The 25,772-nt window shown below is 43.4% G+C and overlaps 2 protein-coding genes and 1 long non-coding RNA gene across 13 annotated transcripts; 1 reads left to right on the top strand and 2 right to left on the bottom strand.

Moving 5' to 3' along the window:
* Positions 1-416: 416 nt before the first annotated feature.
* LOC129146852 (uncharacterized) lies at positions 417-2,704 on the bottom strand. Its single transcript, XR_008554133.1, has 3 exons — positions 2,520-2,704; positions 896-980; positions 417-481 (listed from the first exon to the last, which is right to left on the bottom strand). It is a non-coding gene; the product is annotated as an uncharacterized LOC129146852 (long non-coding RNA).
* A 3,126-nt stretch (positions 2,705-5,830) lies between these two features.
* PFN4 (profilin family member 4) lies at positions 5,831-11,555 on the bottom strand. Of its 6 annotated transcripts, none has more exons than XM_037528429.2 (5): positions 11,537-11,555; positions 10,626-10,754; positions 10,152-10,289; positions 9,268-9,373; positions 5,831-7,776 (listed from the first exon to the last, which is right to left on the bottom strand). In XM_037528429.2, the coding sequence occupies exons 2-5, from the start codon at positions 10,740-10,742 to the stop codon at positions 7,748-7,750; spliced, it is 390 nt and encodes a 129-aa protein (XP_037384326.1). In that variant the 5' UTR covers positions 10,743-10,754; positions 11,537-11,555; the 3' UTR covers positions 5,831-7,747. The 6 variants fall into 6 exon arrangements, with proteins under 6 accessions (XP_037384326.1, XP_037384325.1, XP_037384322.1 ...); XM_037528428.2 differs by lacking the exon at positions 11,537-11,555 and adding an exon at positions 11,449-11,484; XM_037528425.2 differs by lacking the exon at positions 11,537-11,555 and adding an exon at positions 11,370-11,439.
* LOC119259505 (protein FAM228B) lies at positions 11,397-25,280 on the top strand. Of its 6 annotated transcripts, none has more exons than XM_054701319.1 (11): positions 11,397-11,439; positions 12,472-12,602; positions 15,618-15,686; positions 16,829-17,020; positions 17,971-18,051; positions 20,185-20,272; positions 20,363-20,519; positions 22,021-22,128; positions 22,446-22,590; positions 23,734-23,822; positions 24,984-25,022. In XM_054701319.1, exons 2-10 carry the CDS (start codon positions 12,504-12,506, stop codon positions 23,794-23,796), a joined length of 1,002 nt encoding a protein of 333 aa, XP_054557294.1. In that variant the 5' UTR covers positions 11,397-11,439; positions 12,472-12,503; the 3' UTR covers positions 23,797-23,822; positions 24,984-25,022. The 6 variants fall into 6 exon arrangements, with proteins under 6 accessions (XP_054557294.1, XP_054557295.1, XP_037384321.1 ...); XM_054701320.1 differs by lacking the exon at positions 11,397-11,439 and adding an exon at positions 11,523-11,542; XM_037528424.2 differs by lacking the exon at positions 11,397-11,439 and adding an exon at positions 11,762-11,815.
* Positions 25,281-25,772: the final 492 nt, after the last annotated feature.

Here is a 25,772-nt window from a genome sequence, read left to right as displayed (position 1 = left end):
GGGCGTCCTCGCCCTTCACGGAAAAGGAACTTTCCCTTCAGTGTGAGGAGCGGCGGGGACCCCGCGGTGGTGACGGCCCCTGGTTATGTGACCAGAGCGCGGCCGCCTGAAGCGCGCCCCCTGGAGGGGCTTCCACGCCGAGGAAGGCGCGGCGGAGCCGGACGCTCACGGGCGTCTGCAGGGCTCCGGGGGGCGGGCGACGCCGCGGCTCCGCGCAGGGGACGGCGAGCAGCCCTGGGCGAATCCAGCGAGCTCCAGGGAGCCGAGGCTCGAGACTGCAAGCCCGGGCGCGGCGGGGGGCGGCGGGGCGCGGCGGGGGGAGACCCAGCCGGGAGCGGGCGGGCCCTGGTTTCCGTTTCTTCCGGGCGTTGGTCTGCGGAGAAAGGTCTGCAGGGGGCGCCGCGAGCCCCAGGGAGGCGAGGACCCTGGCCTGGGCGGGGGTGGCAGCAGGAGTGATGCGGAGGAGACCAAGCGGATCTGCCTAGCGTGGGGCAGATGAGGAAAGGGATGCAGGGGCGGAGAGAGGAAGGGAGTAAATTCCAGGGGGTTGGCTGGAGCAGCTTACTGGCAGCTATTCTATTTTTCTCATCTCTGAAATGGAGACAAAAGTACCCATCTCTTTGGTCCCTGGGAGGGTGCAGTGGAAGAGTCCGCTTAGCACAGCGCCGGGCACACAGTGGGCCCTCAACAAACTGCACTTTCCTTCCTTGCAGGTGCGGCTCTCCAGCGGGCGTGGAAGGTGCCCCCGGCCGGCTCAGGGAGGGAAGATCCTCTCCTGAGTCTGACATAGAGCCTGAGAGCCCCTGGCTCAGCGCCCACCCATCCTCCCCATCTCCCATCCCCTCCCATCCCCCCTCCCTCGCCCCTACCGGCCAGCACCTTCAGGAGGACTTACCCCTCTCCCGGCTGGGCTTGGGCACCTCCTTTATGTAAAGGTTTTCTGGTCCTCCCGGCTGGTCAAAGTGCGCCTTACATCTTATCTGAGGACACAGGGGTTGAGCAATAGAGGAAAGAAATGAAAAGTGGCTCACAGAAAGGAACCCCCTTCCCCAAATCAGGATCACCAGGGACCATGGGCCTCCACCAGCCCGTTGCTCACTCCAGGCCCCTCTCAACTCTCAGTGTCAGGCTGTTCTATCTAAATCCCCGACGTGGGTAAAGAGGGACTGGTGAGCTGGCTTGGAATGAAAGAAACAGATTCAAGTCTTGGGCAAGACTGGAGCAGAAACATTCTATAATGTGCGGGGTCCAGGGAAGAGTAGGGCTCTGTGATATTCCCTGTCCAGGGAGAGTTAGGCTTTCCAGGGTCTTGAGGGGTGGAGGTGGGGGGGGAGGGGTGAGGCCCCGGAAGGCCAAGCCAAGGAGGAAGGACAGGGCATACTTGGAGCCATCCCCCTTGGGAGTCTCTCAGTGAGAACTGGGATGGCTGGGCCTCACCTCCTGCCTCAGGTGCAACCTGCCACTGCAGGCCCCACTCTGGGAGTGACTTTTTTATGTTCTGAGAGGAAGGGATCTACAGGCCCTTGCCTGTGATGTGGGTGTATTATGTGTTTGTTCATTTAAGAAAAATATTATCCAAGCAGTCTCATAATGTTCATTGCGTAGGTTTGGTCCTTGAGGGAAACAACCCCTCCTCCGGCCCCAACCCTAGGCGTGAGTGACCCGTTTTCTTCCTTGCACCAAGGGCAGACGGTGTGGGGGGTGCTGTGCAGCTGTGGGAACCCTGGTTGCTGGTCCCGGCTCCTGCCCTAAACAGAGATAATCATGTTTGGAAATCACGCATGAGCATATTGCGCCCCGCTCTGTGCCAGCCCTGTGGTGGGCAGAGGAGGGGCAGCATGGACTTTGGAAAGGATGGAGGTGAGGGACAGGAGCCCCCAAAGCACCTCTGGGAGGACCCTAAAGACGATGGGTGTCTGTTAGGGAGAGTCCTCAGGTTGGGGGACATGGATGTGCTTATGCTCACAGGAGCCTCAGCACCCCACAGAGGCAAGCAGGTTAAAAGACCCCGTTTCAGATGGGAAAACTGAGATTCTGAGAGGTAAATGCCTTGTCTGAGATCACAGAGCTGGCCCTGGGGCTCCTGAGTTAGGATCCAAAGGAGAGCCTGTCTCCTTATCACTCCCACCTGAAGCCTTCAGGGTAGGACACTGGGGAAGAGCTGAGCCTCACTGCAGAAGGCGGGCTGCTGCAGAATGGTCAGGGAGCATGAGGTTTCCCTTGTGCCATATAGATTTTCTCCATCTCTGGGTGCACTGACATCAGCTAATAGGTGTGCTGGAAACCCAACAAAATAGGTTGCCTTTCTTAAAACAGCATCTGCTACTCTGATTCAATTTCTGTCAAGATCCAAATTTGGGGTTAGGTCATAATTTTCAGATGCCTTATGGCAGTGGCAGTATTCAGTTCCTGGAATCACTGGCCTCTGAAGGATCTCCCCAAAGCTCCACATTTTAGCAGAACAAACAAGATCTTCTGTGTTAGGAGTGGGGTGGAAGCATGTGTCCCTGAAGCCCTACCAATCTGAGGGTGCATTTGTTGTTGCTTATCCTGAAAGTCAAATGCAGGTGGGAGATAATCCATTCCAGATGTCCAGTGGGCTCCCAGCACCCCTCTCCCCAAGGGTTCTGTGCTCAGTTCTGCTGATTCACCTTGAGACAGCAGCTTCCCTGGTGACCAAGCCCAAGCTTGGGCTGCACATAGCTCAGTGGTGACTCATGGTTCTAGAACAGCATGAGGTCAGAAGGTTTATGCTGAGGAGATGGGGGCATTCCACCTCTGGGTACCATACCAGCTTCCATACCTACAGAATTTTCTCTGGGCAATTCCTCCCCTCTCTCTGTGGGTGCAAAATCCTGAGGCTGGTGGTACAGATCTTAGGAGCAGGGGTTTAGAAGGCTCAGGAGGAAGGGCTTGGAGTCAGCCTTGTCCACCCCTGTCCTCAGAGGGCTGCCTATTTGGCCACCTGCCCCCACTGTCTCCTGGGCACCCATCTGCATGGCTCAGGACCCAAGACACTTTTTTCTTACTCTAGGCAATCGTTTTATTCTCAATTGACAAAGTATTTTCAAATACTATTTGTCCCCTTCACATTTTAAAATTGTTATCTAAAATATTTCATCTTAAATGTAAGAATTATTTCTGGCCATAAATACTGATATTTTATACTCTTACACCAGTCATTTAAATGTATCAGGTGGAATCCAGATTTCAGAGCAATTTAATAAGTATAATCATCCACAAAAATATACAAATTTTATTTTAACAGTTGGAAGCTTTTAAATTTCATTTTTTTTCTTCTTAGTACTCATGTTTTCATTCTGCATTTCTCATAGAATGATATCCTTTAGATCTTCAGTCTAACGCTCTCCCAACTGAGCTATTTCGGCCGCTTAGAATGATATCCTACCATATTTTATGCTTATTGATCATTCTCATCTGCAGCAAAAATAAATATTAACTGACATTAATTAAAAAAAATTATTTCCTGTGGTCACAGGGCTCTAAAAGTTAAATTTCTTCTGGATTTAATTATCATTACAATATTTTTAGTCCACAATTGATTTAAAAAACATTATTTAAAATAAAATTTTATATTAAAGTATTTTGAATATTAATATTGAACATAAAAAGTAAAATTTTATTGGAAAGACATTTCTTTTTTTTTTTTTAAGATTTATTTATTTATACAAGCACTGGGTACAGTCAGAAGCGCGGGAGGGTGAGAATTCACCAGGGCCAGAGCGGGGAGCAGAACAGGCAGAAGGACCGAAGTACACTGCTGAGGGGAGCAGCAGGCGGCAGGAGAGATCTGCGCCCCATGTGGGACCCTCCTCCGGTGGCCAGGGAGCAGCTGGGGATTGAACCTGCAGCCGGGGATTGAACCTGCGCTGCAGAGGCCGAGGGCAGCCTCGCAACCCAGCGCTCAACCACTGCGCCACCGGGGAGGCCCGGAAAGACATTTCTTAATGTTGTTGATGAAACTGAATTTTTCCAAAAAATTATATCAGTGGATGAATATTATTTACTGCTAGAATGAGACTGACCTCAACATTCTCTTCCCATTTTTCATTTTTATAAATAAGCTCTGAGAAATCTAATTTGCATAAATCAGATGAGAAAGAAAAAATTTCATTATAGGAATGTCAGCCAATTTTTTGCACTGAGTTATATGATAAAAACCATATAATGATCTATCATCAAAAAAATCATTTTCAATGCTCTATTAGCTCACAACTTATTTAAATAGGTCTTCCTTCAATCTTGTAGAAAGCAAAGAGTTAGAAACCACTCAACCTATAAAGAATTTGTTATCCAGTCATAAGAGTGATTCAGGTTCTCAGCTTCTGGGATTATTCCAGCAAAGCTTTGTGAAGATTTGCCAAATGAGTATTAATTATATCTGCTATTTTTTCACTTAGAGTCACCTTGTTTAAATTGATGTACTCAGCAAATATTTGGAAAGTACAAATGTTTAAATATATTTGGTTAAGACAATTTGGGGGGATCAAATCCACTTACTTTATCTAGTGCTTTAAATATATTTTCATAAACATCTTGGAGCTGCAGACTTAACTCATTTATGAAGTCATCTGTGGTATTCTTGCTGGCAAAGCCAGCCTATGTTGTTAAACTAATCAACCTCATGAAATTACTTTGTCAGAAAGGTTTTCTCATTTTTCAATTCGAATAATCATGTTAATAGGTGTCCTTGCGGCAACTCTCTATATAGATAGACATGGATCCTCTTCTCTTGGAAGAATTACGATACAAATTTTTCACTATTTCTCACTGATGCTTTTTGCTTTATTCTCATGGCACAACCCATCACACATGATGCGTTTTTTGACAATAGAGGATGGGAGAGTTCAGCACATTTGAAAATTATCTGGAGTTTTCCTTTCCTTTGCACTCACAGTTCTTATACTCCAAGTCAAGCAATACAGCAAGACTGCAGCTGAATGATAGGATGCCTTTCTTTTGTATACTGGGGGAAGGAGCTTGGAAGGGGAGGCATGAATGTAGAATGGCATGACTCTTCAATCAGAGCAGATCAGTTTTAGGAAAATACATGAAATGTGTATGGAAATGAAAATGAATAGGAAAAATGGAAAAAATGAAATAGAAATGGGAAAAAATGGAAATGAAATGAATGGGGAAAAGTGAATCATTAAATTTACTCATGCCTGTGTGACCCCGCTAAAGTGTGTGAACCACCAGAACACAAATTTCCTTAGTTTGGAGATCACATGCTCTCTGTGAACCTCCACGGGTTCCTCGGAGCTACCACCCAAAGGTCGCTTCTGTGGCTTTTTCTGAGTAACTGAGCCCAATTAGAAATTTGTCATGAGAATCACAGGAAACAATTGGAATGTCCTACACAGGAAGGCTCCAGATAGTGAGGCATTTGCCTGGAGGAGGTTTATGGAAAAGGCTCCCAGCAGGTCTCCAGCAGTGGGTGTGTCTAGAAAAGGCTGGTTGGGCATCTGGTGAGCAGCAAGAGACTTCATGGTGCCTTCAGAAGCTTAGAGATCACTGTTGTCCAGGCCAGATCTTTTTTTTTTTTTTTTTTTTTTAAAGATTTATTTATTTATTTATACAAGCACTGGGTAACAGTCAGAAGCGCGGGAGGGTGAGAGAATTCACCAGAGCCAGAGCAGGGAGCAGAGCAGGCAGAAGGACCGAAGTACACTGCTGAGGGGAGCAGCGGGCGGCTGGAGAGGTCTGCGCACCATGTGGGACCCTCCTCCGGTGGCCGGGGAGCAGCCGGGGATCGAACCGGCGCCGCAGAGGCCGCAGGCAGCTTCGCAACCCAGCGCTCAACCGCTGCGCCACTGGGGAGGCCCCAGGCCAGATCTTCTAACTTGTGGGTGTGAAACCTCAGTTTGTTAGCATAGGGAGAATGGGAGTGCAATTGACATAACTGAGTCATAAAATCCAGGTGTCAATATGCTGATTTACAAGGAGCCATCATTGGCATGAGAACTGACCTTAATCATTTATAGGTAGATCTACATGGAAAACCAAATGGTAAGCCAGGACTGAGGACAAGATGGGATGATTGTGATTAACTCAGTAGTTAATCTTCAGTCTGGCTGAGATAGTAAGATATACCCATTTCCACAGCAGGGACTTTAAGGCCAGATATGGTATAGTAAAAACATATTTTGTCTTTGGTTCCTGACAGAGCTCTTAAAATTCTTGGTATTTCTTGAGAGAGAGGAGTGTCTTTTGTTATTCATGTTAATGACATGCCTCCTGGTGGGGAATGGGGGGCTAAAGAGCTTCAGGATTGGGGCTGGCCACCAGAGGAACCAACCAGGTGCTTTGAGGGTTGGAACTTTCAGCCTCAACTCCTGAGGTCTGTGGAGGGAAGAGGAAATGGAGATTGAATTCAATCAGTAGGTGGGTAATTTAATCAATTATGTATTCTAATGAACTCCTATATAAACTCCCTGAAACAATAAGGTTTAGGGGGCTATACAGTCAGTGAACACACTGATGTGCTAGGAGGGTGGTCTGCCAGAAAATGCCTGGTTGCTCTGTGACCCTGTCCACCCATTCTAATACCCTGCCTTCCACTGTACTCTTGCTGAGTTGGAGCCTTCATAATAAAACTGTAATCATACATATAGTACTTTCTTGACTTTTGCATCATTTTAGCAAATTATCAAACCTGAGGTAGATTTAAGAGAATTCCAAGTTTGTAGCCAAGACAGACAGATGTGTGGGCATTGCAGAGACCCAGAAGTTATGGCTGGCATTTTAAGTGAAAGGAGTCTTACTGAAACTGGGTGAAACCGAGGGGTGCTCAGGGACCCCAAACTGTTAAGGGAAAACCCCCATTTTGCCTCTTTTAAAAAGGTCCAGCCACCCACAGGCACAAACGAAAGTGATCACTCTAGTGTGCTCAAAGATCTTTAACTGGGGAGAGGTTCCCAGGGAAAAGAGGGGTAGGGGAGAGGCTGCCAGTCAAACTCTGAAATCGACCCTCCCCAAACAGGCAAATGCCTCCTTGATCCCAGAGGTGAGCAGCCAGAAGAATGAGTTTTCTCCTGGCTGGGAAAAACAAGCACTAGGTTGGGTAGGACTCAGGATGCTGGGAGAGGAGAAACCTGAAATTCACACCATGCCTTCAAAGCTGGAGAATCCGCCAGGTCAAGATGACAGCTGCCATTGTCTTTGAAGAGCCCACCTGTCCACATGGCTTCAGTCCTTCCCCAAGTTCAACCTCCAAATAACTCCTCATTCCTTTCTAGCAGCCTCCTTTCAGGAAGTCCAGTTCATGGACATGCTGGGAGTTGTACTCCATGCCATCTGAGATGTCAATGGCATGAACATGGGGCCAGGGAAAATGGCACCCATTCCTGTGTCACAGTGAAATCCTTAATTTCTAAACCCTATTGTCCTGATTATTACCCAAGAGGAGCTAAACCCTTTTGTGGGGAAGCTTGCATTCACTGGCCATAATAAGTTGTGTGGACCAGGAAGAAGTGAGGGAGACACAGTCAGAAATCTTGGAGGCCAATGACTGACACTTAAAAAAAAAAAAGAACAAGTAAAGTTGATTAAATTATAAGAAGACGATTTCTTAAAATAAGGAAAATTGTTCCCTTAATTCATTCATATCTTTTCAATATTTCTTCTCAGTGTTTTTCAACCACAAAATAAGGCATTACTTTATCTTTAGGATCTATAGTTTTCCTCTAAAAATAATAAAATTTGCCTTTCATAGTCCTCTGATGACTCAATTTCCTTTTCTTCTCAGATATTCTCCTGGAAGAAAATATAGCATGGTTATAATTTATGAGCAGTAAATTACTGTTCATGAATGAATGATATCATTCATTCCACAAATGCTGGTGACAGCTACCATTTGCTAGGCACCATGCTAGAAACAAGAGATATAAGGATGGCCAGATAGTTCTGACCCAGTTATGCTTTCAGAGTCTAGGTGGAGAGACAGATCAATTATGCTCCTAGAATCTTTCATAATAAAACAATTCTGGGCCTCCCTGGTGGCGCAGTGGTTGAGCGCTGGGTTGCGAAGCTGCCCGCAGCCTCTGCAGCACCAGTTCGATCCCCGGCTGCTCCCCGGCCTCGGGAGGAGGGTCCCACATGGCGCGCAGACCTCTCCTGCTGCCCGCTGCTCCCCTCAGCAGTGTACTTCGGTCCTTCTGTCTGCTCTGGCTCTTGTGAATTCTCTCACCCTCCCCCGCTTCTGACTGTACCCAGTGTTTGTAAAAATAAATAAATAAATCTTTAAAAAAATAAAAATAAAAATAAAACAATTCTAACTAGTCATAATTCCTCATTTTCCAAATTTTCTGTAATGATCAGGTGTAATTTTTGAGAGAAGGTAATTAAAACAAGGAAATGGAAGTAAATAATGAGACAAGTAATTAGCTCCTGAGTAGTTATCAGCATGCTTCATCCTCATAAGCATCCAACCACTTCCAAGACGCCTATCCCTTCTCAAAGCAGTGGGAATTTTGGAATGATGTCACCTCTGTCCTTCTAACTAGTAACATTATTTGAAGTCTTTTGTGTCCTAGCAAGACTCCCAAACTTTAGTGCCAGTCACAGAACCTACATTAAAGTGGCCTGGCCAACTTCTCTGGTTCTCTCCACAGGAGATATGGAGCATTAGCCCTGGGTGCTAGCTGCCAGCAGTCCGGGCTGTTGACAATCTAATTGTCTATTTCCCCAGCCTTACTTCCGGATAACTTTAACTAGATAATTAGAGACAATCTACATGTCTCTGTTCTGCCTTCTGAATGCCCTACCTTACTGAAATGATCTCTTTCAAATTCTTCTCAAAAAGATGGTTTTAATTGTCAACATAAGGAGGTCATCCTGAGTTGTGTCCTGCACTGACGCAGTCCAGTTTATTCTAGAGCACCTCACTGCCAACTGTGTTGCATGGTTTGTGATAATCCATACCAGGGAACTGTGACAACTGGGAAGGTCTGTAAATGTATCCATTTGTGTGTGCTTGTACTGTTGCTGTGGTGGTACTTCATGGAACAAACCCAGTCTTCTTAGGAGAGATTAGTAATGAGTTATAGCCTTGTGCCAGTCCCTGGAATCCATTTTCCTCTGGCTTAGCTGCATTCCATCCTTCCAGTGGTTGTGTAAGTAACCCTATTGTCCTTCTCCAGAACTCCCCTTTCTGCCCTAGTTGCTTTGAATTGGGTCTTTGTGGCTTTCAGTGAGAAGACTTGACTACCATAAAGAATGAAGACAGGCACCAGGAGACAAACTTACCCAACTTCTCTGTGGCTTCCACACAGACACTAGGAAACATCCCCTCAGTGTAAGTTGCTACCAGAAGATACAGATTGGTCTTCACAACAATCACACCAGTGTTCTCCTGGATAAGAACAAAACAGAGTGCCCTTCTCATGTTCTAATACAGGACTGGCAGTTATGATGCAGTCTCATAGTCTACTTAATTTTCTGACTTCCATATATTTATATATTTGTTTTTGGACACTGCCCTTTTTATTTGTTTTGTTTTTGGACTCTACCCTTTTTACTCATGTTCCCTCAGAAAGTTTTGAATTGTTGTTAACAACACCCTGTGTATTTCCCAAACGTTACCTGAAGGATTGTAATACATTCCCTATTTGAATGTAAACAATGGATGTGATGCAATTTAGTAATGGAGTTTAGTGTGAACACATTTGTGAATCCGATAGACTAGGCTGGAAACCCAACATTCCATATCTGCTGAATGACTACGGAAGAGTTATTTCACCTTGTAAGCCTCAGTGTCCTCATCTGTAAAATGAGGCTACTTATTTATGATGGGGATGAAGTATGTCTAGCCCATAATTTAGGGTATCCAGTAAATGTGAATTTGAACTCTTTATTAATTTCTTATAAGCCACAAAAAGAGATCTTTTGGAGGAGGAGAACATAGACTATGGAGGATGAATGTAGTGGAGAGAAACAGCTCAGGCAAGGTTCAGTTGATAGCTTTGATAATGAAAGATTTTCAAAACCAGACCCTATGCCTTCCTGCTGCTGACTGTCTCTAACACTGCACAAATGGCCTCAGCTTGTTTTATAGATAGTTCAGGAAGGGCACAGATTGGAGTCAAATTATTATAGTTTTAACCAGCTCGCTTCAAATCTTGAACACTTACATTCTTAGCATAAAGAGAATAATCATCTGCTCGGACACATTTGTAATCCTGTTCCTTGAAATACAACCCTTGTCTTCGGGCTTGCAAAGGGTTCTTGGCGAATCCATTCACAAGCGTCCGGACATCACCAGGCATTACCTAAGGAGATTGAATAGACTAGGATTTGGCAAATTAAGGCAGGCAGTCACATTTGCCTGTTTTTGTAGACCTGCAAATTAAGAATAGTTTTTATATTTTTAAGTGGGGGGGGAATAATATTTTGTGAAATGTGAAAATTATATGAAATCCAAATTTGTGTCCACAAATAAAGTTTTATTGGGTAAGTCACAACCCTTCTTTTATGTGTTGTGAAATGGCTGCTCTCCCATCACAACAGCAGAGTAGTTGTGACAGGCATCATATGATCCAGAAACCGAAAATATCGACAGAAAGAGTTCAGTTAAAACTCTTAGGCCCAAACTCGCTTATTCTTACATTAAATCCAGGTGATGCTACACATAGGGACCGCTCGTGGAGTTTGATGAGGGCTGCATTGTCCACATGCTTTGTCCCTAGGAGGGTATCTAACAGCAAATTCTGCAAGTGACTCATGCTCCCTCAGATCTGAAAAAGGGAACCACAGTTGAAATGATTTGCTGTGGCCAGCCTTTGAAAGGTCTCAATACAATTGTCCCTAGGGTACTCTGGACATCCCCCTGCATACTTTGAAAAGATGAAGAATAAAAATGGTGGTCACTCCTCCAGTGTCCACCAATACTCAAAGAGAAAAACAGAATCATAGAAAATCACAGTCGACACCAAGCAGGTTATACAGAGAACATGGAAACACAGACTCATAATTGTCAGTCAGTGGTGTGAGCATCAATCGCGGTTAAAAAACAAAATTAAAAAAAGCCCTGCTGGGATTGGAAAACCACCAAGCCGACCGGCATCAACCCAACTGTGGACACCAACTATCAACTGCCCAATTTCGTCCAAGGGCACTAAAAACCCCTTTTAGGACACTTAAAACCACATTTTCCCCACAAGTACTCGACTTCTAGGGTTGTGCTCATCGGGGCCACCTCCACAAGCTCCTTCCTCGGGGCGGCGCGCGGACACCCCTTTCCCGCCATTTTGGCTTGGCCCACGGGGCGTTCGGGCCCCGCGGCGGGACTGCGGGCGAGGACGGGGTTAACGCCCCGTCCTGATGGCTGGAGGGACGCGCAGGCGGCTCACGGGGCTTGGAGCAGCAGCGAGGCCCAGACCCGACGGAGACCCCGAGACCCGCACAGGGGCCCCGACTCAGGCTAGGCACCGCGAGCGCCGGCCGCCCGTCCACGGGCGAGGAGGGCGGGGCGGAAGGCGGACGCGCCCGGCTATTGGCCGCGACGACTGCCCGTCACCGAAAGGCAGGCCGCGGCTCCTCGACCGGCCAACGGCGCCGCCTCTGTGTCCTTCCCCGCCCGCCGAGGCCGCGGCACTGGCGGCGCTGGGTTCAGGGGCCCGGCGGGCGCGGCCCCGCGAACTCGGGGTCTCCCGCCTGCCCCCGCGCGCGGACTCGTTTTCGTCCGCCGCGGCGGAGGCGCCGTAGGGGGCTGAGGCCGAAGACACTGGACGCGAACGCGCTCGCGTTCCGAGGGCCCCGCCGGCCGCGGGCGCTGTCGGGAGCCGCGGGAGCTGAGGTGCCCGCGCGGCCTGCACCCCGCCGCCTGCCCGCGCGAGCCGCGCGCCCCTCCGGGGGCGGGGGGCTGGGGCGCGGGGGCTGAGAGCGGACGGCGGGTGCCAGCCCTGAGGCGACTCCTCGCCCAGCCCCGGCCCTTGGGGAGGGCTGTGGGCCCGAGCGGGGGAACTGGCGCGTTTTGCCCGAAAGCCCCTCCCTCGCTGCACCCCGCCCCTCCCTGGCTGCACCCCGCCCTTTCGGGCTGCGCCCCGCCCCTCCCTGGCTGCGCCCCGCCCTCCCTGGCTGCACCCCGCCCTCCCTGGCTGCACCCCGCCCTCCCTGGCTGCACCCCGCCCCTCGCGCGCGCAGGTCTGGAAACCGCAAACCCAGCGCCTCCAGACAGGCTGATCATTGTCGCGCCCCTCGGCGGGCCTGTATCGTGGGCGGTCGTGCAAGTCCTGGGGCGAGGGGGGTGCGGAGGGGGCCGCCCCCCTTGGGCGGGCTCTGAAGGCAGCAGCAAAGCCTGTGGCGGGGGCCTGCTGCTAGGGGAAACCTGCGTGGCTGGTGTTCTGGGTCGGAACCGCGCCTGTTCATGGTTACAAACCATGATCATTGATTAAACAGAAAGGAAAATAAGATTATTGTGAGGTTTCCTTACTAAGAAAGCTAATTTTTTAGTTTTTCTAGGGACTCTGTTATTTGTGACTACAATGGAAAACTTAGACAGTGATGATCTGGTAACTGACAAACTGCTCAAGCCCAAAAGCTCAAAAGAATGGTTGGAGCCACAGCCAGTTTCTTTTATGGAGGTATAATAATTTGGCATTTTCAATTTTCTACTTGCATTGAGAAGTGGCTTCTGCTAAGTATCTTTTTCTATGTGGTCTATTTTATTCTGGTCTTTATTGTGTCTTCCTTTCTCCTTTGTGTTTGCACTCCATTTTCTGTCTTCTTAAGCTCAGTGCTAACATTAGCTTTTCTAATATAACAAAATCAAGTTTCTCAAGTACTGCTTTAGTTGCACCAGCTTTATGCAGGTATGCCTCATATACAATAAACTGCGTGCATTTAAAGTGTACAGTTTGATAAATTTTAACTTGTAGTCACACATGAAATCACCATAACCAAGATAGTGAATATCCAATACTTGGATTTTCCTCGTGTGTCCCATTGTAATTCCTCCCTCTGCCTGCCCACCCCCCATTTGGTTTCTATTACTATAATTAATTTTGCGTTCAAAATTTTGTATACAAATGTAATCTCACAGCATGTATTATTTTTGTCTGGCTTCTTTCACTCAGCATAATTATTGTGCTATTCTTTCATGTTGTTGCCTGTATCCATACTTCCTTCCTTTTCTTCCCTAAATGTTTTATACCCCAGTTTGTCCATCCTGTTGATGAACATTTGGATTGTTTTCAATTTTTAGCTATTAAAATAAAGCTGTTAGGAACATTCACTCACAATTCTTTGTGTGGACATATGCTTCCATTTCTCTAATTCCCATTCTAATTGTAGAATGGGTGGGTCATTATGGTACATGAATTTAACTTTTGATGAAACTGCCAAAGTGATTATGTTATTTTACATTTCTACTAGCAGTATTTGAGAGTTTCAGTTATTTCCCTCCCATACCAGCCAATTTTTTGGGTGTGTGTGCCCAGTCCTTAAATCTGAGATATCGTAACAGATTTATAGTGGCATCTCATTGTAGTTTTAAGTTGTATTTCCCGAATGACAAGTGATGTTGAACATCTTTTGTCTTTCATTTTATTTAATTTATCTTTCGTGGTGAAGTATTTGTTCAAATATTTTGTCTGTATTTTAGTTGGGATGTTTGTTATCATTGAGCTTTTATTATTGAGATACAATACTCATACCATAAAATTCACTGAAGTGTACAATTCAGTGTTTTTTGGTATATGCACAGGGTTGTGCATTTATCACTACTATCTAATTCCAAAATACTCATTACTCTGAAAGAAATCCCATACTCTTTTGCAGTCACGCCCCGATTTCCTTAATTCCCTGTGGTAACCACTAATCTACTTTCTCTCAGATTTGTCTATTCTGGACAATTTACACAAATAAAATCATAAAATATGCAGGTTTTAATGACCGACTTCTCTCACTTAGCATAATTTTTTTAAGGTTCATCTATGTTGTAGCAGGTATCAGTACTTCATTCCTTTTTATGACCAAATAATATTCCATTATCTGGAGGTGGCACATTTTCTCTTTTCATCAATGGATGGATTTTTGGGTTGTTTTTAGTTTGAGTTATTTTGAATAATGCTGCTATGAACATTGTATAGAAGTTTTTGTGTGAACATGATTTTTTTCTATTCTTTATTGGATATGAAACCTAAGAGTAGAGTTAACTGGGTCACATAGGAACTCTAACTTTTTGAGGAGCCACAAACTGTTTACCACAGTGTCTGTACCATTGTGGGGAGGGTACCAGTGTTTCCACTGCTTAGAACTCACTGATTTTCTTGCATCCGTGGGCTTATAGTTCCAACACATTTGGAAAAATTTTAGCCATTATTTCTTCAATTTGTTTTTCTAGCCTACCTTCCTTTTGGGAAATATAATTACATGTATATTAGCCTACTGATACTCTTAATTTTTTTGACTCCCCATCCCATTTTTCATTTTGAACAGCTTCTATTGTTATAAGTTTATTTCTGTAGCATCATATCCACTGACAAGCCTGTCTGGTGTATTTTTTCATCTCAGATATTACAATTTTCATTCCCAGGAGTTTTATTTAGTTGGGTCGTTTTTATATTGTCCCTGTCTCTAAACATTTAATAGCTTGGCCTAATAATTTTATTATCTACCATTTCTGAAGTAGTTTTGATTGATATTCCTTTTCACCCTTGGTGAAACTGTCCTTCTCTGCATGCCTGGTGATTTTTTATTGGATACCAGATATTATGAATTTTACCTTGTTGAGATTTCCCATAATTATTATTGAACTTTGTTCTGAGATCTAGTTAAATTATTTCAACACAGTTTGATCCTTTCAGATCTTGCCTGCAAACTTTGTTAGGGAGGATTATAGCAGCAACTGGCGTGTGGCTAATTTTTCTTCCATATTTATTCAAAACCCCTCTGAGTTCTGCAGTCTATGCTTTGCAAACCGTGAGGTTTTTTACTCTGGCTGATACTGAGAGGAATAACTCGCCGGGCCATGTGATCTCTAGGGATTGTTCTTCCTGATTCTTTCAGGTGTTTCTTTGCCCAGAGTTTCCTTGGGTAGTTTACCCTCCATGCATATAGTGTTTAGCATTCAGCAGATGCCCAAAGCTCTTTCTCTGCCTCACATTTCCCTCTTGTACTCTGTCCTGTGAACTCTAGGTACCCTAGCCTCCCCAGACTCCCACTCATCCCATTTAAGGGATGCAGCTGGGTTCATCTGTCTTCTGTACCACTCATGACTAAATGAATTCAAATAGAGGACTGATTATATCTATTTTAAACCATAAAGGTAACAAGCATTTTATAGGATGTGAAAAAAAAGATGGAAAGTGTAGGAAAAAAATTAGGTAGGACTTGTCTAGCTACTCTACCTAGTAATTTGACCATGTTGTTACTCAAAATCTCTATTATCTGAGTGGTTGTTTTTGCCTTACTATGAGAGTAGTAGAGAAAAGTTCAAATACTCTCTAAAAAAGTACTTGATGGTATGAGTTGAGGTAGAAAAATTCATGGAGACCTTTCAGGGATGTGTGTGTCACATAAACATTGTGAGTCCAAGTAGCACTAATAATTAAATTGTTTTATGATTTGATTTTCAAATTTTCATTTTGTTGTTTTAGGCATTAGCTAAAGAAGATATTGATGCAGCTTTTCATTCCATATTATATAGAGAAAATTATGCAATTAAGGTAAGAATTGGCTACAGAATGTCTCAAAGCTAATTTTTTTTACTTTGATGTAGTATGTCCTCATAAAAAATTTTAGAAAATTCAGAGAATGGAATTTGTGTGTTACTTGTCATTCAGACCAGGTTGTAGACAATTCTGCCTCTTTATGCTTGTCTTTTTTTTTTTTTCTCAGCGAATATTTTTTATTCCTTATTCTTTGTCATCCCTTCTCTTCCTAGATAACTTGTCACTCCTTAGGACTCATACCAAATGTCTCTCACCTAGGGAATCTTTTTTATTTTTTTTAAATGTAACCCTTTCTCTCATTATAGTGTAATACAGATAATATAAAATTTGCCACTAGTAACTACTTTAAGTGTGCAATTTAGTGACATTAATTTTATTAACTTTTTGTGCAAATTTGACCACTGTCTTTCCAAAACCATTTCATTACCCGAGTCCCTAGCTTCCAATTTACTTTGTTGATATGTAAGTGGAATCCTATAACATTTGACCTTTTGTATCTGGTTTACTTAGTATATTGCTTTCAATGTTCTTCATTATAGCATATATCAGAACTTCATCCCTTTTTATGGCTGAATAATATTCTGTTGTGTTTATATACCAAATTTTGTTTATATATTCATCTCTTGTTGAACACTTGTGTCGTTTCCACCTTTTGGCTAGTGTGAATAATACTATAATGACTAGTGGTGTACATGTATCTGTTTGAATCCCTGTTTTATAATCTCTAGGGCATATACCTATGAATAAAGTTACTGGTTCATATAATAATCCTGTTTAACTTTCTGAGGAATCACCAAACTGGAAATCTTTTAAAACTCTGCAAAATAGTTTTCCTCTCTTCTGTGTCTTCAGTTACTGTCTATCTCATGTCTTTTGTGTGTGTGTGCGTGTTATTATATTATTCCTTCTCCCTTGTTTTGTAGACATGTGGTCTGTATCCCCAAGGAGAGCAGGGCTGTGTCTCATTCATTTCGTACTCCTTTCCAGTATAGTGTGTGTCACACAGTAGAAGCCAAATAAATGATTGAATTGATAATGATTTTGTAGGTTATTCCTAGGAATATAAAGACTTTTTAAATTTTAGAATAAAAAAACTTCAGGATAATATATTTGTCTTTTCTATCACTGTTTACTAGGAACTAGATAAGTATTTGAAACATCATGACTTCTTAAATACAAGAAGAAAGGAGATATTATACAAAAGATGGGTTGACCATGTGGCAAATCCTCTCCAGAAGAAAATTATAGAAAAAGTTTGTTCACATAAGAAGATTAAAAATAGGAGAAGAGAAGAATTAGATGGTTTTTTAAAATATGTGAATAAACAGGTATTAAGAGATCGTTTGATACTCTTTTCAGTTGGTTTAAAAATTAAGGGTATATCATCCAAACACCATGCCCCCTTCTTTCAGATATGGCTAATCTAGACTCTGTTATAACAATTACCTTCTCAGATCCAGAGCATTTGGAAAGGATGGAGGAAGAGGCTTTGGTCTGGCTTTCAATGTGTATATTATAACCAGTTTTCTTCTCTTCCCCCCGCCATGTAATTATTAATTTAAAATTTAAAATTTTAAATTAATTTTAAATTAATTTAAAATACCATTTAAAAAATTTTGATGCTAGGTTTAGGCTATATATATGTTTTGTCCGTTTGTTTTTTTCTTAAAGATTTATTTATTTATTTATTTATTCAAGCACTGGGTACAGTCAGAGGCGTGGGAGGGTGAGAGAATTCACCAGAGCCAGAGCGGAGAGTAGAACAGACAGAGTGACGAAGTACTCTCCTGAGGGGAGCAGCGGGCGGCAGGAGAGGTCTACACGCCATGTGGGACCCTCCTCCAGTGGCCGGGGGAGCAGCCGGGGATCGAACCCGCGCTGCAGAGGCTGAGGGCAACTTCGCAACCCAGCGCTCAACCGCTGCACCACTGGGGAGGCCCGGTTTTTTTCTTTTGGAATTTGATTATTTTCAAAGCTATAAAATAGTTCTGTTCTCCTGGCATTTAAAAGAGATCCTAGATATTTGACTACTAATCCTTAAAAATAATGCCAAATATTTTAATGTTCTGACATTTTCAATTAAAAATTTTGCATAGTTTAAGTAGCATCCTTCCATTACTTTAACATTTGTTATTTGGATAAATTAAATTTAATTTCAAATTCAGTCTTCCTTTCCCTCTTGCATTGTCACTCATGTTGTTGACTCTTGAGTACTATTATGCTCAAAATTTATTGTGAACTTCCTTTTCTTCTGTGTGGTTTTATTTCCTTCCTATAGGGAACTGCATTTATAGAACATTATGATCCAAAAGAGTATGATCCTTTTTATATGACTAAAGAGGATCCCAGTTTTCTGAAGGTAGGATAGATTTCTTATTTTAATTTTTGTATTATGTGGTTGGTTGTTTTGAGCAGCCCAAATATGTGAATAGATCTTTAGTGATTCTCTAAGAGTACTGTAACATCTTAAGAAGAGTTAACCATTATCGTATCTTAGGAAGGAACAAAAAAGGCAAAGGCCAAAGTAAGTTAAATATCTGTAAATTTTGAAAATATTGTTTAATAATTGGATAAGAGGTCAGTTTTAGAAATTTCATAGGTTTTCATAAACTTTTAAATGTACAAAAATAGTACATTTTCATCATAGATAAATGAGAAAAGACTACTCATAATTCCTTTACCCAGAATTAATTCATTAACATTTTCTGAGTATACTTTAAGAGTTCTTTTTGTGTGTATACACACATACCATACATTGGGATTTATAATGTACTTCTTTTCCTCAATAGTTTATGATTTACTTCTTTTTTTTTTTTTTTTATGATTTACTTCTTTCTTTGTCAATAAATGTAGACATATAGTTTTACTCATCACATGATATTCTATTCTTAATGGCAGCTGACTTATAACGGGGGCTTAACCAAGTGTTGACTTTTTTTTTTTTTCATTTTACTTCATCTTCAGTGCTATATATGAAATAATTCACAGTTGAGGCAGGAGAGTCACAGATAGGGTAGATTACTTGTCCAGGGTCACATGATTGGAAATAGCAGAGCATATTTAATCATCTTTCTATACCATCATTTTAAAAAACATATTCCCTGTTTTGAACATCTGGATCTATTTGGATCTATTGCTTATAAATTACATTATGGTGGGCATCCTGTGGCTATTTATTTCTTTTTTTTTTTTTTTTTATAAATGACTTTTTTTTTTAATTTTATAGAGGCATGTTTATTTATTTATTTGTTTGTTTTTTGTTTATACAAGCACTGGGTACAGTCAGAAGTGCGGGAGGGTGAGAGAATTCACCAGAGCCAGAGCGGGGAGCAGAGCAGGCAGAAGGACCGAAGCACACTGCTGAGGGGAGCAGCGGGTGGCAGGAGAGGTCTGCGCGCCATGTGGGACCCTCCTCCGGTGGCTGGGGAGCAGCCGGGGATCGAACCGGCGCCCCAGAGGCTGCGGGCAGGTTCGCAACCCAACGCTCAACCGCTGCGCCACCGGGGAGGCCCGGCTATTTCTTTCTTTTTTTTTTTTTTTTTTTTTTAATAGAGGCATGTTTATTTATTTATTTATTATATTTGTTTGTTTGTTTTGTTTATACATGCACTGGGTACAGTCAGAAGCGCGGGAGGGCGAGAGAATTCACCAGAGCCAGAGCGGGGAGCAGAGCAGGCAGAAGGACCGAAGTACACTGCTGAGGGGAGCAGCGGGTGGCAGGAGAGGTCCGCGCACCATGTGGGATCCTCCTCCGGTGGCCGGGGAGCAGCCGGGGATCGAACCGGCGCCGCAGAGGCCGCGGGCAGCTTCGCAACCCAGCGCTCAACCGCTGCGCCACCGGGGAGGCCCAACGGCTATTTATTTCTTAAGCTTTCCTTTGGATAACTTGCTAGAAGTGAACTACAGAGTTAAATATTATACATTGTTTTCATTCATATTGCCAAAAGATAGCCACAGTGATTTGAAAATACTTTTCAAACAAGAATGAATCATGTTTTTGTTTGTTTGTTTGTTTATTCTTAAAGATTTATTTATTTATTTATACAAGCACTGGGTACAGTCAGAAGCTTGGGAGGGTGAGAGAATTCACCAGAACCAGAGCAAGTAGCAGAACAGACAGACTGACGAAACACACTGCTGAGGGGAGCAGCGGGTGGCAGGAGAGGTCTGCGCGCCATGTGGGACCCCTCACCCAGTGTCCGGGGATCGAACCGGTGCTGGAGAGGCTGCGGGCAGCTTCGCAACCCAGCGCTCAACTGCTGCGCCACCGGGGAGGCCCAAGAATGAATCATGTTTTCTTGGCTGCAGGGCCTTGCTTAAAAAGGTAGTGGTAACACGTCTCTTTGTAATGTGTTAAATATATTTAATGGTTAGGTTATTGGTGTGTAGATAATGTATTCTTGATTCTTCTGGCAGTGGAGCCATACATTCATGCATAGAATAGACTGACAAACACCTGCAACCCAGACCTTAAGGAGCGCTTCTCTTCTAGGTCACCATCCCACCACTTCGTGACCCTTTGAAAAAGGTACAATTTGACAAGGATGATGAAAAAAGAACTCTTCTTCAGTGTGAGAATGGTACTTAGTTCCTAATTGTTATGTGATTTCATATCCAGGAACAATGGGAGCTACATTTAGGGGTGCTAATTTTGTTTAATCTTCTCGCAGGCAAAATATATACAATGAAAGAATTTAAAGAGGTTGAGAAGGCCAGACTGCTTTCCAGATTCCCGAGAATTTCTAATTCAAGGCAATTTATGACTCCGAATGAGTGGCTTAAAGTGCCTAAATGCTACATAGAAAGTGAATTTTGTAAAAGGAGCAGGTAACAGTTAATATAATTAAAAATATTGTGGAATCTCATGGAAAACTTTAAGACAGTGATGCAAATTTTGTCTGTTATGATTGTTAAAAATTTCATTTTTCAGTGAGAAATCTACTGTAATTCCTCTCTTCGTTCTCTGTGATACTTTTTTTGATACTGTCAAGATTTTCTCTTTGTTTTGGTTTCTATTTGCTGAATTATACTGTGTTTAGTTGTGTGTGTGAGGGGGGTTGTTTTCCTTTCCTTTCTGTCTTTCTTAGGGCTTGCTGAGATTTTTATATCTGTGGTTTGATATCTCATTATTTTTTTTTTGGTAAATTTTAGTCTACTTTCACTTCAAATATTATATCCCATTCTTTGTTTTATCCCACTTATATCCCAATTCTTTGTGTTTTCTTCTGAGACGCCAGTGATATATATGTGAGATAATTTCATATTGACCCATCGCTCCCCAGTTCTTGGATACCTGTCCTTTGTATTTCATTTCCCCGCCCTACTTGTATTGCAGTTGGACAGCTTCTATAGACCTATCTTTAAGCTTCCTGAGTTTCTCCTCAGTTGTATCCCTTCTGCTGATCAGCCCATCAAGTGAATTTTTCTTTAGCTTTGTTCCATATACTGGAGCCCATCTAAGGAATTCTTCATCTCTGATGTAATGATTTTTATTTCTAGCATTTCTATTTGCATTTTCACATAGTTTCATTTCTCCTGAAAATATCCATCTGTTTATACATGTTCACCTTCCCACTAGAAGGTGACATATTAATATGTCTTTGACATATGCATGATAGTTTTAAAAAATTTGCTATGTGATAATCCCAACAATAGGTTCATTTCTGAATCTGGTTCTGTTGATTTACCTCTTGACAGTGGATTCCTTTGTCTTCCTATTATTTGACTTTATTTTTGGGTGTTCTTTTCACCTAATTTGGGAAAACAGAAGTATTTGCTTCTGTTTCTCCCTCTCTGACACAGTCATTACCTGGGGCCCACCTCATCTCCTTCCAAAGGTCTAGGCTCATTGTGGCAATCTTCAGTTTAGTGTCCCCACATTTCAGATGGGACAGGGCTCGTGTCCTGCTAGCCCTGTTATTGCATCTTCCCTGAAATCTATTTCTCCTGTGCTCTGCCCACCACTGCGAGCCCAGCTGCCCACACTTTTGACATTCACCACCCTCGTGTTTGGATTCTCTCTGGGGAAAAGAGTTTTGTAGTTCTGCTTGTCAGTGTCACAATCTCGCTGGCTCCTTATTGCATTAGAGTATAAGCTCTCAGTGAATAGAGAGTACTTTAAACTTTGTCTAGCTGATTCTTGGTTCTCAGTAAACAATCTCCCTCATGGTTTTAGCAACTCTTAATACCCATGAATATACAATAGTATATATACTAGAATATACCAATATTTAGTAGTATTGTGGACGATGTAATTACAGTCAATGTGTAACAATAATTTCTGTAGTATAGCTTTCAAAACACCCTCACACATATTATTTTGTTCAAGGTTAAAAGTGAAAGTGAATTTTAACGAGTGTAGCTTTGATGTGGAACCCTCAGTGAGAGCACCTCATCTTTTGGCATCTCAGGAAGAAGAAAAAGCTATTGTTTATGGGTAAGCCCAATAGTTGAGAGCTTTAAACTTACATCATTTTGGATGCTTGCTGTATTTTGCCCTCCTTTTAAATTGCTGGCATCAGGGCTGAGGTGTATCCCAGATTCTCTTATAGCCTCTTACAGCCTGTACTGCTTTGTCTGGGTGAGGTGGCACCTTTCCTTTCAGATGGAAAAAACTACTGGAGCAAAGTAATGTTATTTATTTGGGTTTCTTTTTGTAAGTTCATATAGAACTCAACAATTTCAAATGTAAATAAAGTATTAAATGCTACAACTGAGTTGATAAGAAAATTCTCTCCTGATTCTTCCCTCTAGAAATAAAGGGTCATCTTTTTTGGAAAAAGAACCTCTATGCTATCAGGAGGGAAAGAACCCAAGTCCCAAGGAGGCCAACTCTGAAGGGCACTTTTCTTCCCTGAGCCTCAGCCTGGAGGTGGAAAGGGATGAGGACCAGGATGCGGTGAGAGCCGGGCTAGTCCCATTTTGCAATATACAATGTGGCAACTGCTGATATCAAAATCTGAGCAGCTGGGAATTTTTTTTCTGTACAGCAGGCTTCCAGGAAGAGATGGGTCAGTGCATCCCCCCGCTCCCAGAGGTAGGGAGAGAAAGAGAAGCCTAGAGGAATGGAGAGAGTAGTCCCTGGAGCAATACATGAGGTGCCCCGTGGTGGGTGGACTAGAGGATTTCCTCAGCTCCCTTCCTTCTGTTTTTGTCCTGCTGTCTCTCCACCATTTCTACCTCTTAGCACACCTCAGCTAGGCCCAAAACTTTGTTCTCCTTAATTCAACCAATAATGTTGAAAATTCTCAGAAGGACTATATACTAAATTAAAGTAGAATTTAAGAAGTAAAAGTCCCAAATGTAAAATGCAGGGGTTCACAGAACACAGACTTCTCATTCTCAGGTAACTATGGTTCAACTTGTGGCCTTTGACAGTGCAGCCTGGACTGTGGCTTCCAGGACTCAGTGCCACTTCTCCCTCAGTTCCTGTCTCCGCTCCCTGTATGCCAGGCCTGGAGCACAGACTCTCAGAGGAGTGGGTTTGGAGAAGTCACAGCCCCATCTCCCAGTTAAAATCAACGTGGGAGTAATTTGGTTTCTGTGTATGCAGCTTTCTTTCATCCTCTTGGTCTTTACCCCCTAAGGACTAAGGAAACTACTTTTTTTTACTCACTTAGGGAAAATGCACTAAAACTTTCTTTTATGGGTCAGCTCCTTTCATTGTCATGTCTTAGTGTCCTCCCACGTGCTTGCTTGCTTTCTCCCCCAAAACGTTAACGAGCTCCTACTCTGAGTCAGACAGTGTGTGGGGGGCAGGAGACTTGGTAGTAAACAACCAGACTTATCATGTGCGTGGTAATGGGTGCAGTGAAGAAAAGACAGCGGGTGAAGTGAGGTCGGGGAATAAGTACCCCCACCAGAAGAGGTTTAAATGGATAGAGAGGGAAAACAAATTTACTTGTTTTATAATCATACCCTGTAAGCCTTCTTCATGTGTTGTTGTAATGGTTACATGTATCTTGAATTTAACTAGGCCCAGACAGGATTATTTCTTACTTTTGCATTTCTGTCCTTCTGGTACAAACTGCTTCCCTTCCAGTTTCCCACTGGGTCATCGGCTAGCACCATAATCCGACCAGGATGCCTCAGGACAAAATTCTAGAAGTCATCTTTGATTTGCTTTTGGAAGTGAGTACTTTCACACGCATCCTCTGCTAAAGGCGTTGGGCTGGGCTGGCTCCTGCGCTTCTCTGCTCCTCACTGCAGGCTTCAGTTCCGTCTCTGCGCTCTGGCCCAGCCTAGAGCACTGGCCGCCTGGACGGTTCCCTCTTCTGCTCTCACCCCTGTGTACTCAGTTCTCCATGCAGCAGCCATAGTTAAAAAAAAATGTTAATTAGGCCAGATTTTTTCCTTCCTCAAAGTCTTCGAATGGCTTCTTCTGACACTGGATCTTATTCTAACTCCTAATCGTGGCTTCTAACCAGCTGTATGGTTGGACACCTGCCGCCTCTGCAAACCCCGTCTCCTGCTTTTCTTTCCACAGTCGCTGTCCTCCATCCTCGCTGGCTTTTCCTGGTGTTCTCAACAGGCCTGTCTCACTCTTATCTCAGGCATTTGTCTCTGCCAGTCCATTTGTCTGGAACATTCTTTTTCCAGAATGACTCCATACCTGACTCCCTCAATTCACTCAGACCTCTGACCAAATCTTTTCTTCTGAGAATCCTTCTCATTATCTCTACTTAAGAGATATTGGCATATCTCCATTCCCTCATCCACTCCCCCTCCCGCCTCTTCTCTTCACCTGTAAAGAGATGGGACCCGGGACCTGAAGGGCAGACAGGAGGGCAGGATAGCCCGTCCATTGTGAGGGGAAGGAAAGCAGATACATGGAGGTAGATGAAGCTTTTGGTGAACTTTGTAAGGAGGCTTTTAAATTATGTTTCCTTCATTCTTCTCAGTGAAGTCAGAGGGTCATCTGTCAGCTGTTAGTGAAGGTGAGAGGTTTAAAAAGAGAAGTGCAGAAAGGAATCTCATTTTTCCTAACTCACAATAATCCTAGTGTACATTAGTACTCCAGACATATTGACATCTAAAAGCAGGGCTCCCAAATCATCACACGTCAGTGATGTATCCCACCTGTGAAAGGATTGACTCTCCCCAAATCTCTGCCTGTGTCTGAATCCAGATGGAATAAGGAGAGACTGAGGCAGGAGGTTTAGACGGGGCCTTGCCTGCGAGGTGAGTTGCCAGCACTGGCAGGAGTTGCAGGGGCATCAGCTGTGCTGGGCGGAGGAACTTTTTCTGCTCTCACAAGCCTCTCATTTAACACTTCTCTCCTGTCATCTTCAGAAGCTTTTAACAACCAAGGAGCACATACCCTAACCCTCCTGGTAAAAGAGGACATAAAAGGAGACTGCTTCAGAGGAAGCCACCCCTCAGCAGCAATCATTCAGGGTGAGGACCAAGGAAGGCACTCAAGAATTGTACTATGTCTAAGAAAGAATCTGTAATAAATTTCACTTTTGAGTTCAGTATCAGTATGATAATTAAGAAGTAACAATATCATGTATTAATACTTATTACAAATTATTTTCCCCAGATGTTAAGAAGTATTATTGGAAAGATCCAATAAAAATAATAGCTACCTTGCCAAATGTCTGTCTCAATTCATTCGATCTTTCCCTAAATTAAGTTGTGCCTCCTTGGGAAGGTACTCTTAAAATCCACACCCGGGTACTCTCCCCAGGTTTGTCCAGTAGTCCTAAGAAAATTAAAAAATTCCTTTTGAGTTTACCCACAAGTGATTAACCACTTGTTGATTCTGCATATCACCCTTGGTCATGGTAAGTTTACTTCTTGTCACAATTTGACATAGTAGGTTCTCGAACATTGGAAAAGGGGACACCTGGGAGCCTTTGCAAAAGCTGGGGGGTCTGAGCCCTTTCCTTCCATCCGTTCCACATACATACATAGTTATCAGAGTCTCCTCTTTCCCAGCCACTGCTCTAGCCTTCCCATGAAAGACTGATAGCATTGTTAATTCAAATGGAGTTGTAATTCAACAACTCACAAGATCAATGTATCCACTTGAGGGCCATGAACAGAATGGGATTTATTCATGGTGGCCCTGACAATAAA

This window comes from Talpa occidentalis, unplaced genomic scaffold (genome assembly GCF_014898055.3).
Source record: "Talpa occidentalis isolate TD23 unplaced genomic scaffold, MPIMG_talOcc4v2.1 talOcc4.5, whole genome shotgun sequence".
Classification (NCBI taxonomy): domain Eukaryota; kingdom Metazoa; phylum Chordata; class Mammalia; order Eulipotyphla; family Talpidae; genus Talpa; species Talpa occidentalis.
This window is presented reverse-complemented; position numbering and strand designations above follow the sequence as displayed.

Bases quoted from the DNA above. Each gene is read 5' to 3' on its own strand.
- PFN4 (XM_037528429.2), bottom strand. From the start codon at position 10,742: ATGAGTCACTTGCAGAATTTGCTGTTAGATACCCTCCTAGGGACAAAG. The intron at 10,290-10,625 runs GTAAGAATAAGC...CAATCTCCTTAG, and splicing joins TAGCATCACCTGGATTTAAT to GTAATGCCTGGTGATGTCCG. The intron at 7,777-9,267 runs GTAAGTTTGTCT...ATTTTCTTCCAG, and splicing joins GGAAGCCACAGAGAAGTTGG to GAGAATATCTGAGAAGAAAA.
- LOC119259505 (XM_054701319.1), top strand. From the start codon at position 12,504: ATGGAAAACTTAGACAGTGATGATCTGGTAACTGACAAACTGCTCAAG. The intron at 12,603-15,617 runs GTATAATAATTT...TTGTTGTTTTAG, and splicing joins AGCCAGTTTCTTTTATGGAG to GCATTAGCTAAAGAAGATAT. The intron at 15,687-16,828 runs GTAAGAATTGGC...ACTGTTTACTAG, and splicing joins GAGAAAATTATGCAATTAAG to GAACTAGATAAGTATTTGAA.